General features: G+C 43.3%; 1 protein-coding gene across 1 annotated transcript in view; it reads left to right on the top strand.

The window, feature by feature from the left end:
- astn1 (astrotactin 1) overlaps positions 1 to 14,875 on the top strand; it is a 1,125,762-nt gene that overhangs the window by 1,046,252 nt on the left and 64,635 nt on the right. The window contains exons 18-19 of the mRNA XM_060931185.1: positions 13,889 to 14,022; positions 14,648 to 14,799. Coding sequence (XP_060787168.1) covers positions 13,889 to 14,022; positions 14,648 to 14,799 — 286 coding nt within the window. The remainder of the gene's footprint in view (positions 1 to 13,888; positions 14,023 to 14,647; positions 14,800 to 14,875) is intronic.

Genomic DNA, 14,875 nt, shown 5'->3' with positions numbered 1-14,875 from the left:
TACAGCTCCCTGATCCATCACAAAATCCAATTCTGTGTTTTGTATGTTCAGTACTGCCTAGTATGTGAGTGAATAAACTCCCTTACCATTTTCTCTTGTCCCAGCAGTTTTTAACAAGTACTTTTGGCATAAAATGTGTTCACCATTTTAATTGTAACATTTCACTTTAAAAGCCTTATTCATTTACATAGATTAAAAAAAATGCAATTAACTATATGAAATTCTGAGATTAATCGCGATTAAATTTAATTGTTTGACAGCCCTTATTTTTATTTTATATATATATATATATATATATATATATACACACACACACGGTGGGCCAAAAGTAGGTATACACTTTACACATATCAGTACACAAAACAGTGTATACCTACTTTTGGCTCATCTATCATAGATAGATAGATAGATAGATAGATAGATAGATAGATAGATAATCAAAAGTTTGGACATCAAGCTCACTCATATCCCATCCCAAAATGTTTTTGTGTGAAACTACACTGTGCAAGGACTTTCTGCTGCTATGCTCCCTGTACTTCTCAGGCAAGCTGATGTCCTTGATCAGAAGAATATAGCACAGTTCCTCAGACTGCTAAATGTAAAATCCCTCAGATAGGCCATGCTGGGTTTGGGGGCAGCACAGGGAATCCCTGTCTTTGTATGACCACTTTGTGTAACTGCTCTGAAGAGTCTTTGACCAGACCCCAGAGGGAAAAGAGATTGGGGAGCAACTGCTGTTTGTCATGCAGGGAAAAAGAAACACCACACACTGTATGGAATTCTGCCCACATGCAGCAGAAGTAGGTGGAATGTACAAACACTAAATGGGGCTTTTTTTATCAATGCCTCAACCCAGAAGTGTGCACTGAGCTGACTCGCTGTAATGACAAAATGCCCCTAGACATTTTCATTAATTTGGCCATCCACTGTGACCAACTCAGCTGCATTTGCCAAGCCTCCCAAGGAATGACTATCCCTGTGCCTGTGTTTGACCACTCCAAGCCCATGCAGTTGGGACACACCAGGTTAAGCCTCACCAAGCATGAGAAGTGGAGGAGGAAGAAATTGTGTTTCTACTGCAGCACCCCATCACTTTGTGGTCCAGTGACTGATTCACTCCAAGACCTCAACCTCCTCCGATCGGGCTGGGAGAACCACCACTGACCATGGCATACCTGTGGTGAGTCTATCCCAGTTTGTCTCACCAAGCATTTACATTGAATGCTCTGATGAGGCACTTAGATACTGTTTCTGTTCTCTCAGCCTTGATTGACTCCAGAATTGTGAGCAATTTTATGGATTATAATCCCATTAAAAAGCTCAATATCCCAACATAACCTTTACAGCACCCATGCATATTAACACACTCAGTGGAGGACCCATTGGTAAAGGCACCATCAGTGTATACACCAAACTTATCCTATTCAAGGTCAGTGGTCTCCATCAGAAGTCTTTTCCTTCCTAGTTATCTCACCAAGCGTCCCATAATCCTTGGCTTTTTCTTGACAAGCCTCCATGATCCCCAGATCTCATGGCAAAATTATCAAGTTTTCTGAGCATTGTTATCACTGCTGTTTACAGCTACCATGTCTTAACATCACAACTTAGTCCCAACCCAGCAACCACCATTGACATTCTTATGGAGTATCATGAATTCATGGAACAAAACCAAAGTCAGCAGCCTACTGCTCCACACGCTACAACTGCACTATCAATTTCATTCCTGGTACCACGCCTCCCTGCAACTGAATCTGCTCACTGTCACTAACCAAGTAGCAGGCAACAGAAGATTATGTTCAGGAAGCTCTTCAGTAAGGGTACATCCACCTGTCCACATCCATTTTATGGAGAAGAAGGGGGAGGACTTCACTCATGCATTGACTCTCACTGTCTGAGTCAGATCACAGTAAAATATCCCTATCCACTCCTGCCTGTCCTGTCAGCCCTTGAACAGCTCTAATCAGCAAGAATGTTCACCAGGCTTGATCTGCGGTGTGCCTACTATCTTGTGTGCATCAGAAAAGGTAACAAGAGAAAGAAAGACTTTAGCATCACCCCTGCCACTTTGAGCACTGTTTCATGCCTTATGGGTTCTCATGCACCATCTCAATGTTCCAGTGCCTGATAAACAACATGCTGAGGAAGATACTGGGCAAATTTGTCATAGTATACATTGACAACATATTGATTTACTCCCCTTCCCTTGAAAGCCATGCCATTCATGTCAAGTAAGTTGTGCCTCATCTCCTGAAACACCAACTATATGCAAAAGAGGTGAAATGTGAGTTTCATGTCTCCATATTATCATTCCTGAGGTATATCATCAGCCCTGAGGATGTAACTATGGACAAGCTCAAATGGCAGTCATAAGTGAATAGTGCACTCCCAAGACAATCAAAGAGCTTCATTGATTCCTCGACTTTGTCAATTTTTATCAAAAATCAATCAAGGGCATCGGTTCTATCAACAATCCTTTCTTGTCACTTCTCAAGAAAGGTTACAATCAACTAGCATGGAACAAAGCAACCAAAGAAGCCTTCCACAAGTTCAAGACAGCATTTACCCACACCTGGATCCATCCAAGACCACGGAAACTGGAGTGGGAGCCGTGCTGGCGCAACACTTCAGAGACAAGTACAAGCTACACCCAGTGGCCTTCTTCTCAAGAAAATGTCCTACAGAGCAAAATTATGACATTGTTAATCATGAGCTGATGGCAGGGAAGCTCAACCTGGAGGAGTGGTGCCACTGGCTTGAGGGAGCAACCTATCTCTTCAGTCATGTGAAAAAATAAGTACATCCCATGGAAACTGTAGACTTTTCTCAACATATTTAAATAAGCACACATTTCACTTTTTGGTACAATGCCTACAGCTAAAGTCAATGTACTCTAACAAACGACACTGAAAATCAACATTTTGTAGTCATTTTCAAATTTAAATGAAAAAAAATTAGTAAAAAAAAACCGACACCCTCGAAAAAGTAAGTACACCCTTATGTTTATCCACTTTCAAGTCCATAAAATTAGAATCAGGTATTCCAGAATAGGTACCATTGATTAGAACCTCCTGCAGGTGGAGGTGCAGGTGGAGCCTGTCTTATTTAAACCTGACATCGAGGGTCTGGTGTTCTCTTTGCTCTTGAAGTGTGTGATATCCTCATGCCAAGATCTAAAAAGCTCTCTAAGGACCTCAGAAAAAAAGGTTGTGGATGCCTATGGATCTGGCAAGGGATTTAAAAAGATATCTAAATTATTAGAAATAAATCACTCCACTCTAAGGAAAGTCATCTCCAAGTGGCATAGATTTCAAACAACTCCCAGTTTGTCCAGGACTGGCTGCCCCAGCAAATTCAGCCCAAGAGCAGACCATTTGATGCCAAAAGAAGTCTCCAAGAACCCCAAAATTCTATCACTGGATCTGCAACTGTTGGTGTGAAAGTGCATACGTCTACAATCAGAGAAAAGACTGGACAAATTTGACCTGCATGGGAGGCATGCCATGAAAAAGCTTTTGCTCTCCAAAAAGAATGTTAAAAGTGAAAGATCAGACCTTTTGGAATAATGTGCTCTGGAGAGACAAATCAAAGGTAGAGTTGTTTGGCCACAATAAGAGGACACATGGCACAAAAAAAAGAAAAAAAAACCCAGGAAAAAAAACAACCAACAGCTTTTCAGGAGAAGTACCTCATACCAACTGTAAAGCATGGTGGTGGAAATTTTATGGCTTGGGGTGGTTTTACTGTCTCAGTGACTGGAAAGCTTGCATTCATTGATTCAACTATGAATTCTGAATCATATCAATGAGTGCTTGAAAATAAAGTGAGGCCATATGTTCAAAAGCTGAAGTTGAACCAGATGTGGACTTTTCAACAAAATAATGATCCTAAGCACACTAGCAAATCCACCAAGAAATGGGAGGTTATGAAATGGCCTCATCAAAGCCAAGATTTGAACCCCATTGAAATGTTGTGGGGAGATTTGAAAAGAGCAGTACATGCAAGAAAACCTTCAAACATCTTGCAGCTTAAAGGGATAGTTCAGGATTTTTGACATGAATCTGTATGGCATCCCCATCAATAGTGTCGTGCAAATACACTGACTTACCCCTGACAGCATCCTGTGAGTCCAGTTTTGGTCCAGACGAAAGTAGTCCGGCAAGTTTGTTGGGGTCACGAAAGTAAAACGTTTTTCGTCTCAAAACAGTATGTGTTCAAAAGAGTGATATATTTGCATCACAAAACCGTTGCCAAATAAAAAGTCAGACCTCGAAATCACTTGGCACTATTTTCTCTCCCTTCTTATCACTGCGCGCTGCGGCTCCAGCTTCAAGGATAAGCTGGAGCCGCATAAGTAGGAGTCCCGGCGGGTGGTTTGTATTCGATTCGTTTATATCCCGACCTTGTCAGCTGTCAGATTTATGTTCATGGACCCGGTAAGCTGGTAAATAATATATATATTTTTTTCTTTACCAAATTCTAACAGAAAACGAGAGCACCCGAAAGGGAAAACCGAGCCGCTTCACGGCTGTAATGCAAATTGCTTTCCTCCTCAGTATACAAGTGCGCTTCCATGGCAGGGAAAAAGAAACTACCACTGCTGCCTATGTAGTGCCCTATTTATACAAATACTGTAGGAGTCATTCAGGATTCAGCCATGTTTTTGCTCCGTGTCATGGCTGAATCCTGAATGACTCCTACAGTATTTGTATAAATAGGGCACTACATAGGCAGCAGTGGTAGTTTCTTTTTCCCTGCCATGGAAGCGCACTTGTATACTGAGGAGGAAAGCAATTTGCATTACAGCCGTGAAGCGGCTCGGTTTTCCCTTTCGGGTGCTCTCGTTTTCTGTTAGAATTTGGTAAAGAAAAAAATTAATATTATTTACCAGCTTACCAGGTCCATGAACATAAATCTGACAGCTGACAAGGTCGGGATATAAACGAATCGAATACAAACCACCCGCCGGGACTCCTACTTATGCGGCTCCAGCTTATCCTTGAAGTTGGAGCTGCAGCTGGATGAAGCCGGCAGCGCGCAGTGATAAGAAGGGAGAGAAAATAGTGCCAAGCGATTTCGAGGTCTGACTTTTTATTTGGCAACGGTTTTGTGATGCAAATATATCACTCTTTTGAACACATACTGTTTTGAGACGAAAAACGTTTTACTTTCGTGACCCCAACAAACTTGCCGGACTACTTTCGTCTGGACCAAAACTGGACAAGAACTGGACTCACAGGATGCTGTCAGGGATAAGTCAGTGTGTTTGCATGACACTATTGATGGGGATGCCATACAGATTCATGTCAAAAATCCCAAACTATCCCTTTAAGGAATTTTGCATGGAAGAGTAGTCAAAAATTTCAGCAAGCTGATGTCAGAAACTGCTGGACAATTATGCAAAATGCCAACAAGTTCAAGTCAACTTTATTGTCAATAATGCCATATGTGCAGGACACACAGAGAATTGAAATTGCATTTCCCTCTTATCCGCAGTCCAAACAGTAATAAACATGAAATATAAAATATAGGTACAAGATATAAACTTTAAAAAAGGGGGGAGGGGTTATTTACACACACAAGCTAAAGCTATCTAGGAAAAGATAGTGGCAATCCAGAAAGTGCAAATGTGGCAGTGTGAACATAATTAACGGTATAAATTTATGGGGTGCCAAGTGTCACCGGGCCCATTTCGTCCATCACAGAATGCATTTCGTCCATCACCAGGCCCATTTCGTGGACGGAATGCATTTCGTCCATCACGGAATGCATTTCGTCCATCATGGAATGCATTTTGTGATGACAAAATGCATTTCCTCCACAGAATGCAGTATGGTAGATCACGAAATGCATTCCATGATGGACGAAATGCATTTCGTCCACGAAATGGGCCCGGTGATGGATGAAATGCATTCTGTGATTGACGAAATTCATTTCGTGATCTACCATACTGCATTTCGTGATGGACGAAATGCATTTCGTCCGATGAAATGCATTCTGTGATGGACGAAATGCATTCTGTGATGGACGAAATTCATTTCGTGATCTACCGTACTGCATTCCGTGATGGCCGAAATGCATTCCGTGATGGACGAAATGCATTTCGTCCACAAAATGGGCCCGGTGACACTTGGCACCCCATATAAATTTAAATGTGACGAATGACAATATAAACAGAATGAACAATGTAAACAGGAACAGCAGTCTGACAGTATAGTAGGGCAATATAGCACGATATAAACAGAATTATCAGTATAAATATAAATAAATAAGGCAGTATGAGCAGAATTTTCAGTGTAAGTATAAATATGGCAGATATGACTATAAACAGTGCAGCAGTGAAGTCTATCAAAGATTTAAAGATGTATAAAGTGTAAACAGTGTTGTAAACAGTTTTTATATAGTGCAATTAACTAAAAAAAAAACAAAAAAACCCAAATAATTATGGTAGTATGAGCAGAATTTTCAGTGAAAGTATAAATATGGCAGATATGTATAAAGTGTAAACACTGTTGTAAACAGTTTTTATATATTGCAAATAACTAAAAAAAAACCCTGTCTAGACAGTATTGTAAACAGTTTTTACTTGGTGCAATTGAATTCCGTTACAGTTTGTTAAAGTGGCTGGTGACATTTGGTTTATGTATTAAGGGAAGGGGGTACTGGCCTGGGAGGGAGTTCAATATCCTGATGGCTTGGTGGATGAAGCCATCTCTCAGTCTACTGGTTCTCGCCCGGAGGTTTCTCATTCTCCTCCCAGGAGGCTGAAGAAGTGGTGGTTGGGATGGGTGGAGTCACCCACAATGCTGAGTGCTCTGCGGGCCAGGCGTGTGTTGTAAATATCCTGAAGAGAGGGTAGGGGGACACTGATGATCTTCTCAGCTGCTCTCGCTATGCACTGCAGGGTCTTCCAGCAGGATGCAGTACAGCCGCCGTACCACACAGTGATGCAGCTGGTCAGGATGCTCTCGATGGTTCTGTGGTAGAAGGTCTGCATGATAGGGACTGGTACTTCAGCTCTTTTCAGTCTGCGGAGGAAGTAGAGGCGCTGCTGAGCTTTCCTGGCCAACGATGCGGTGTTGCTGCTCCAGGAGAGATCCTCAGTGAGGTACACACCCAGGAACTTGGTGCTGCTCACTCTCTCCACAGTGGCACCGTTGATGGTCAGTGGAGGATGCTGGGTGGAGGCTCTCTGGAAGTCGACAACCATCTCCTTCATCTTCTCCACATTAAGAGAGAGATTGTTGTCTCTGCACCATGTGGCCAGTTGGCTCACCTCGTCCCTGTAGTATGGCTCATCATTGTTAGTAATGAGTCCCACCACAGTCGTGTCATCCGCAAACTTGAAGAGGTTGCTGTTGTATGTTGGTGTGCAATCGTGGGTCAGCAGGGTGAAGAGAAGGGAGCTGAGCACACATCCTTGGGGGGCCCTTGTGTTCAGTATGATGGTGCTGGATATGTTGTTGCCAACCCAGACTGCCTGTGGTCTTCCGGTCAGGAAGTCCAGCAACCAGTTGCAGAGGGAGGTGTTTAGTCCGAGACAGTCCAGTTTCTGTATCAGCTGCTGGGGGATGATTGTGTTAAATGCTGAACTAAAGTCTAAGAACAGCATGCACATGTAAGAGTCCTTAGTGTCCAGGTGAGTGAGAGCTGAGTGGAGAGCGGTGGAGATTGCATCATCAGTGGACCGATTGGCCCGATATGCAAATTGGTACAGGTCCATGGACGGAGAGAGGATGGATTTGATGTGCTGCATGACTAATTGCTCGAAGCACTTCATAATGATGGGGGTCAGTGCCACAGGGCAGTAGTCATTGAAGCAGGATGGAGAGGCCTTCTTTGGAACAGGGATAATGGTGGTGCTCTTGAAGCAGGTGGGGACAACAGCTTGGGTCAGGGAGGTGTTGAAGATGTCTGTGAGCACTTCGGTGAGCTCCTCTGTACAGTCCTTTAGCACACGACCTGGAATGTTGTCAGGTCCTACAGCTTTGCAGATGTTGATCCTGGAGAGGGATCTCCTCACATTGGCTGGAGACAGGGACAGTGACCTTCGGTTTGACCTTCGGCATAGTTTATTGTAGAAACTGCTATAAAAATAAAACTCTGGGGAATGAAAGAGTGGCACAACAGAAAAAATGTTTACTCTATGGACAGGAGATCAAATACCAACAGTGTCACAGCCATTATTGCCCAAGAGTCTTATAGAACAGGGTGTGTTGTCTAGGTCGGAGAGATGACATTACTCTCACCCCTGTCAATCACAGTGACACAAGCCAGTCATTTGGCATTTGTGAGCTTACATATATAGAAGAGCTCTCACTGGGATGCCCGAACATTGGCTCTTGGTCCATCCGTCTTGTTGTGGTGCGAGAGCCCGAATGCACTGATTTCCTAGTCCCGTGGTAGGTGCAACATTCCTATTCTGTAACTTTGAATGAAGGGGTGGAGATTGGATAGTCACAAAAGGATGGACCACCAGCATGTCAGCTATGCTGAGAGGTGGCAGCCCCACCAGCTGACTACACCAGCGTTGGGCCTACTACCCACCATGGTGGAATCTAAATCTTGTAATGACACTGACTAGAAGAAACTGGACTGACCTCTCTCGGAACCGACCAATGCATGTTGCCGATACACGAGTACTGAATTTCCGTAATAAGGTCCGTATTGCAACCTGGAATGTACAAACACTACTTCATACAGGATATGCAACACTTTTGTCAAACAAACTGTCCAAATATGATATAAGCCTAGCTGGCATCTGCGAAGCCCGATGGCCCTGATCTGGAGAGTCCATCGTTGGAGACCACACCATCATATGGAGTGGGCCAGAGGATAGAAGTGGACTCTATGGAGTAGCCCTAGCCATTCCCTCACATCTAAGAGGATTGCTCATCAGCTGGAAACCAATCTCTGACAGACTGCTCACAGCTCTCCTCCTTTACAAACATGGGAAAATGACTTATTTTCGCCTACGCACCAACAGAGGCCACCCAGGATACAGACAAGGATGCATTCTATGACCAGCTACAGGAAGCTATCCAAGATGCTCCACCACATGACATTACCCTAGTCCTCACCGATGCTAATGTCACCCTATCAGCCAACTCCCGGAACATCTATCAGCAGTATGTGATTGGCCCCATATTCGTGGATTCGGCCACCAACAACAATGGCAGCCGCCTACTGGAGCTCTGCAGAACCACAAATCTCTGCATTGCTGATATGTGGTTCCCTCGCAAGAGGATCCATCACTGGACCTGGTACAGCCCTGATGGAAGAACCAGAAAAGCCATCGACCATATCCTCATCTCAAGCCGCTGGAAGTCATTCATCACTAACTGCCAAGTCTACAGAGACGCCCAACTTGGCAACACAGACCACAGGCTGTTGATGGCCCACATGAGGCTCAAGTTTAAGGTTGACCCATCCCTCAAAAGGCAAGCACGTCTTGACTCCTCTCGACTCAAGGACCCAATGATCCAAGAAGCCTACAAATGTGCTATCACCAACCGATAAAGCACTCTAGCTTTGGATGCAATGTCAGACTGGCAGCACTTCAAATCTGAAGTCTACAAAGCGGCTGAGGAAATAATAGGCAGGAGCAGACCCTCCTCCAAACAACCATGGATCTCACAAGAGACCCTTGACATTATCGACCGCCGCCGAGCTGCACGCCTTCGCAGGGAGAAGACTGAGTATCACCGTCTCAATGGAGTTCACAACACAGCTGTCCGTCAGGACTGCGAGAAGCACTGGATCAAACAAGCGGCTAAGCTAGAAGCCGCAGCAGAGCAGAACGACCAAAAGCAAATCTACAGTCTTCTTCACCAAGGCAAGGCTGGCCCTTGACAACGCAGCTTCCTTATCAAAGATAATGCCGGTAACATCATCTCCACAGAAGTTGACTGTATTAACCACTGGAAGGAACACTTTAGTTCCTGAGGATCCCATACTGGCTAAGGCTGCCAATGTGACTGATGCCACAAAACCCGATTGCCCCACTATGCCTGTTACCCCAGATGAGGTGAAGGCCGCTCTGAGGAAACTGAAGAACGGGAAGGCCCCTGGCATCTGTAACATCACAGCCAAGATGCTGAAGGCTGGAGGTGACCATATGACCCAGTGGCTCACTCAGATAATAAACCATGTGTGGATCCTACAAAAACTCCCTGACGACTAGAGACAGGGTATCATCTTACCATTCTGGAAAAGGAAGGGAGACCAGCTGGTATGCAGCAATCACAGGGGCATTACTTTACTCTCCATCCTGGGGAAGCTGTTCACCCGTATCCTACTCACAAGAACCAACCCAGCCATCAGGAGCAGACGGCGCCCACAACAAGCAGGCTTTATGCCGAACCGCTCCACTATCGACCACATTTCTGCACTTTGCCTAGCCATTGAGAAGGCACGCAAGTTCAGAAAGAACTGGCATCTGTATATTGCTTTTATAGATCTCCGAGCTGCATTCAATACAGTGGACCATGCTTCCCTCTGAGAGATCCTGAGACTGCTTGGAGTACAACAGAAGATAATCACCCTCTTTCAGCAGATGTACAACTCTGTGGAGAGCTGCGTCAGAGTGAACGGCAAGGAGTCGGAGTGGTTCACCATCAACAGCGGAGTTCACCGGGGCTGCCTGGCTGCACCGGATCTTTTTAATTGTGTCATTGACTACTTAATGACTAAGGTCTGTGAACGCATTCCTGGGGTGTCCTTTGGACAGTACAACCTAGTGGATCTTGAGTATGCCGACAACAACACCTTGCTCGCTGATGATTTGGATTGACTCCAAGAAGCCCTCACGGTGTATGATAAGGAGGCCAAGAAACTTGGCCTCAGCATCAACTGGAGTAAAACAGAACTTATGCACATTGGTGAAGGCCCCAATCCTGAACCTCTTGTCCTCAGCCTTTGCATAGTTAACTTTGTTTTTTCATTCAAGTATCTCAGATCAATAATCTCCAAGACTGGTGACCTAAAACCCAAAATTAATCAAAGACGCGCTCAAGCTGCAGCTGTTCTGCAGTCCCTGTGGAAACCACTCTGGCGTCACCACCACATTACACAACAGACTAAACAACACATTTACAACTCTTCTGTCATATCGGTCCTCCTGTACGGCTCTAAAACCTGGCCGTTAAACAACACTTTGGCAGCCCGACTCGATGGCTTTGATAGTAGAGCCCTAAGGAGGATCACTGGTATTTGATGGCATGAACATGTGAGCAACAAGGAACTTCGTGAGTTGACTAAACAACCTCCTGCTTCATGCCTAGCAGCAATGCGATGGGTACGTTGGTATGGACATATCCTATGCCTCCCACCCGATCACCCCACCTGAGCCATATTGGATTTTAATCCCAAACAGGCAGGATGGCGGCAGCCAAGGGGGGGCCCCTCACACCTGTTGGATGGATGTTGTGGCACGTGATCTGAGGAACCTTAAGATCTCGCTTCCCCAGGCACTGCAGATGGCAGAAGACAGAAGCAGATGGCCAAGCCTAGTGAACTTAGTCGGCTCTACACACCACATGCAAGAGGATGAGTGAGTGAGTGATATGTAGAAGAGGGCAGATAGCACGTTTGTCCATGTGTGTTATGTTGCCCTGTGATGTAGCTGACATAGACAGCAGTTTGAAAAGATGTGGTGGCTTGCATCATATTTCTCTGAGGAAATGCGTTCGCATCCCTATTCCCTATCATTCCTTTGCCCTGATGGGGTGATGGAGAAGAGCTCGGTAGTCAGAGGGAGCTGGCAAATGGCCAAGTTGGGGAGAAAATGGGGAAAAACATTCTTTTCAAATATATTTCATTATGACATATGCTAAATGATACTCATCTTAATGTACTCTTTTGTATTGCTTTGCCATGGCCACTAGACTGTGCATTAAAAGACTTGTGTGTGTGTTTTTTTTTTAATGCCTCGTGGTCATAGGATGATGTGGTTTTGTTTTTGTCCTGTCAGTTTATTTTAGTTCTGTCAGTTTATGTCCTGTCTGTTGATGAAGAGTAGAATGTTGATGAAGTGGCATGTATAATCTTATAGTTATTAGCCTATTTGACTCACAACTTAATGTGTTTAATCCAAACCTCAATAACTCCAAAATGAATAGATCTAAGAATAATGGCAACTTGAATCTATAAAAAAGTTTAATAAAAATGTTTAGTGAGTGGAAGGGTGGCACAATGGTGCCATGGTTAGCACTGTTGCCTCACAGCAAGAAGTTGCCAGGTTCAAACCTCACAGCTGATGGGGCCCTTTCTGTGTGGAGCTTGCATGTTCTGTCTGTGTGGGTTTCCTCTGGGTGTTCTGGTTTCCCCGACAGTCCAAAGACATGCAGTTAGGTTCACTAGCTACTCTGAATTGCCTGTGGATGTGAATAGTTGAGAGGAGAAAACCTCTATAATAATTTCATAAAAGGCAACTGGAAACTGCTATTGTAATCTTCCCTAGAAACTTTGATGGCTGGAAGAAAGCTGTCAGAGCAGCCACTTCACTGTACTGATATGTCAAATAGAGAGATGAGTGGAAGGTTCAGGAATAAAACATTCTTTGGCTCCAATAAATATTATTGTGCACATTTAAATAATGAGCTTAATATTTGGACACTTGGATTATGTTCATAAAATAATCCTGTACTGGTGGTTCAGTGGAATTTATTTTCTATTTATAATGGTCCTGGGCTGCAAAATTTTGAGAACCCCATTTTTTTTTTCATTATTAAATATTTCATTATCACTGATGTGGAAGAATTGTAAAGTTTTATTTTTAATTTAGTTGTCCTTTTTACAAGTTTCACAAGTTGCCCAAAATATACTTTGTTTATGGATATTGTGGTACCTGCTTGGTTGTGACAGTTTGTAACCACATGAAAAGTCCGACCTAATTTTTTCCGAGCCTCTCAATAAGGCAATATTTCTATACTTTTTCACGGTAGATAATGCAAATAGCCCTCTGTATTTAATCTTTCGTTTGTCTAATTTTTATTTCAGTTTTATTTTGTTATCTGTATGGCATTTTCTTGCTACTGTAACACGTGAATTTCCCCGATGTGGGATCAATAAAGTGAATCTAATCTAATATTTGTGGATACTAGTTTGGTACACTGTATGGCCAACAGTATGTGGACACTTGATCACTGAACATCCCATTCAGAGATCCCAAACTATGGGCATTAATACAGAGTAGCCCCACCTTTGCTGTTATAATAAACTTCACTCTTCTGAGAAGGCTTTCCAGTAAATTTTGGACATTGGCTTTGAAGATTTGCCTATTCAGCCACAAGAGCAGAAGAGTTTGGGATGATGTCTGGCAAGAAGGCTTTCCAATTCATCTCAAAGGTGTTTAGTGATGTTGAGGTCATGGCTTTGTGTAGGTCACTCAAGTTCTTCCACACTAATCTTGGCAAACCATGTCTTCAGGTTCTTTGCTTTGTGCACAGGGGCATCGTCATGCTGAAACATGTTTGTGCACCTTAATTCCAGTGAAGGGAAATTGTAATGCTAATTACATTAAATGTAATATAATGCTACAACATACAAGAATATAGTCAAAAATTGTGTGTTTCAAACTTTGTGGCAACAGTTTGAGGAAGAACCCCATATAGGTGTGATGGTCAGATGTCCACATGCTTTTGACCATGTAGTGTAGTGAAACAACAATAACCTAATACAACAACCACAAACAATTCCAGAGCATTTCCTATTGATGTCCATATTTTAAATTAATTACCAATATTACACAAGGAATACTTATTTCACGAAGCAACAGTAGTTTTGTGTAATATTGTGTTAGCTGGAATGTGTGACTGTTTGCTTATTAGAGATAAGGCAGCAGAAGAGAAAACATAGCTCTCTTACCTTGCTCAAATATTGTCTTTGGCAGGCTCTGCAGGAAGCTATGATGAGCATGTTATGGTGCTCAGGGAAAGGCGATGTCATTGATGACTGGTGTCGCTGTGACTCCAGTGCCTTTGGTGCTGATGGACTGCCAACGTGTGCCCCACTTTCTCAGCCCATGTAAGGCATACAAACACAGAGTTGCCTGATGAATTTGTGATCATGAAGACCTCTATACTAGTAAATATACTTCATATGTAAATATTATATATGTGAATATACTATATAGATAAATACTGTATACTTTTCACACACTCATACAAATCTCCAGACAGCTAGACTTGGGTTCCAACTTTGAAACCATCTGACCATGGACACTTTTCTGAAATGTAATATTCACTTTTTGGCTCAGCCTTTGACTGAAGTCTATAGAGGCACCTGTCTGTATGTGTATGTTTAACCAAGTCTGAGGATGTTTAAGAATGTAATTGGCCTGCCAGCCTCAGGTAGCAATTCCACAGTTGATGTGTGGCACTACTACATTCACAGCATAATCTGCTTTGGCCAAGCAGTCTTGTGTGCTGTCCCAGAAGGGAATAGATTTTGCAACATTGGTTTGAATCCTGGCATTGACATATTTCTGAGTGGGCTATTTCTATTTATGTGCCATAGCTTCTATCTCCCAATTAGACAAAGGCTGAGCTCAGATTTGCACAGGTTTATGTTATTTAATAGGTGCTAATTTCATATGACTACACATTTCTCAGAGGAAACAGTAGATGACCTATCTGCTCTTTTTATTCAGGCTCAAGCTGTCCCGCTCATATGAGCCCAGTAGCTCATTGGTTATTTTGGAATGGAATCATGCAGAACCACCAATTGGTGTGCGCATTGTTGATTATCTCATCAGCCAGGAGAAAATCACTGAGAGGACTGACCACACAAAAGTTGAAACAGGCAAGTCAGATTTTATTCTTTCTGTTCTACATTCTTCAGAATAAAATGCTGTCAAAATGTGTGCCAAGATGCTTAA

This window comes from Neoarius graeffei, chromosome 1 (assembly GCF_027579695.1).
Source record: "Neoarius graeffei isolate fNeoGra1 chromosome 1, fNeoGra1.pri, whole genome shotgun sequence".
NCBI classification, from domain to species: Eukaryota; Metazoa; Chordata; class Actinopteri; order Siluriformes; family Ariidae; genus Neoarius; species Neoarius graeffei.
Note: the sequence above shows the minus strand (reverse complement) of the source record. Positions and strands in the feature narration are given on the sequence as shown.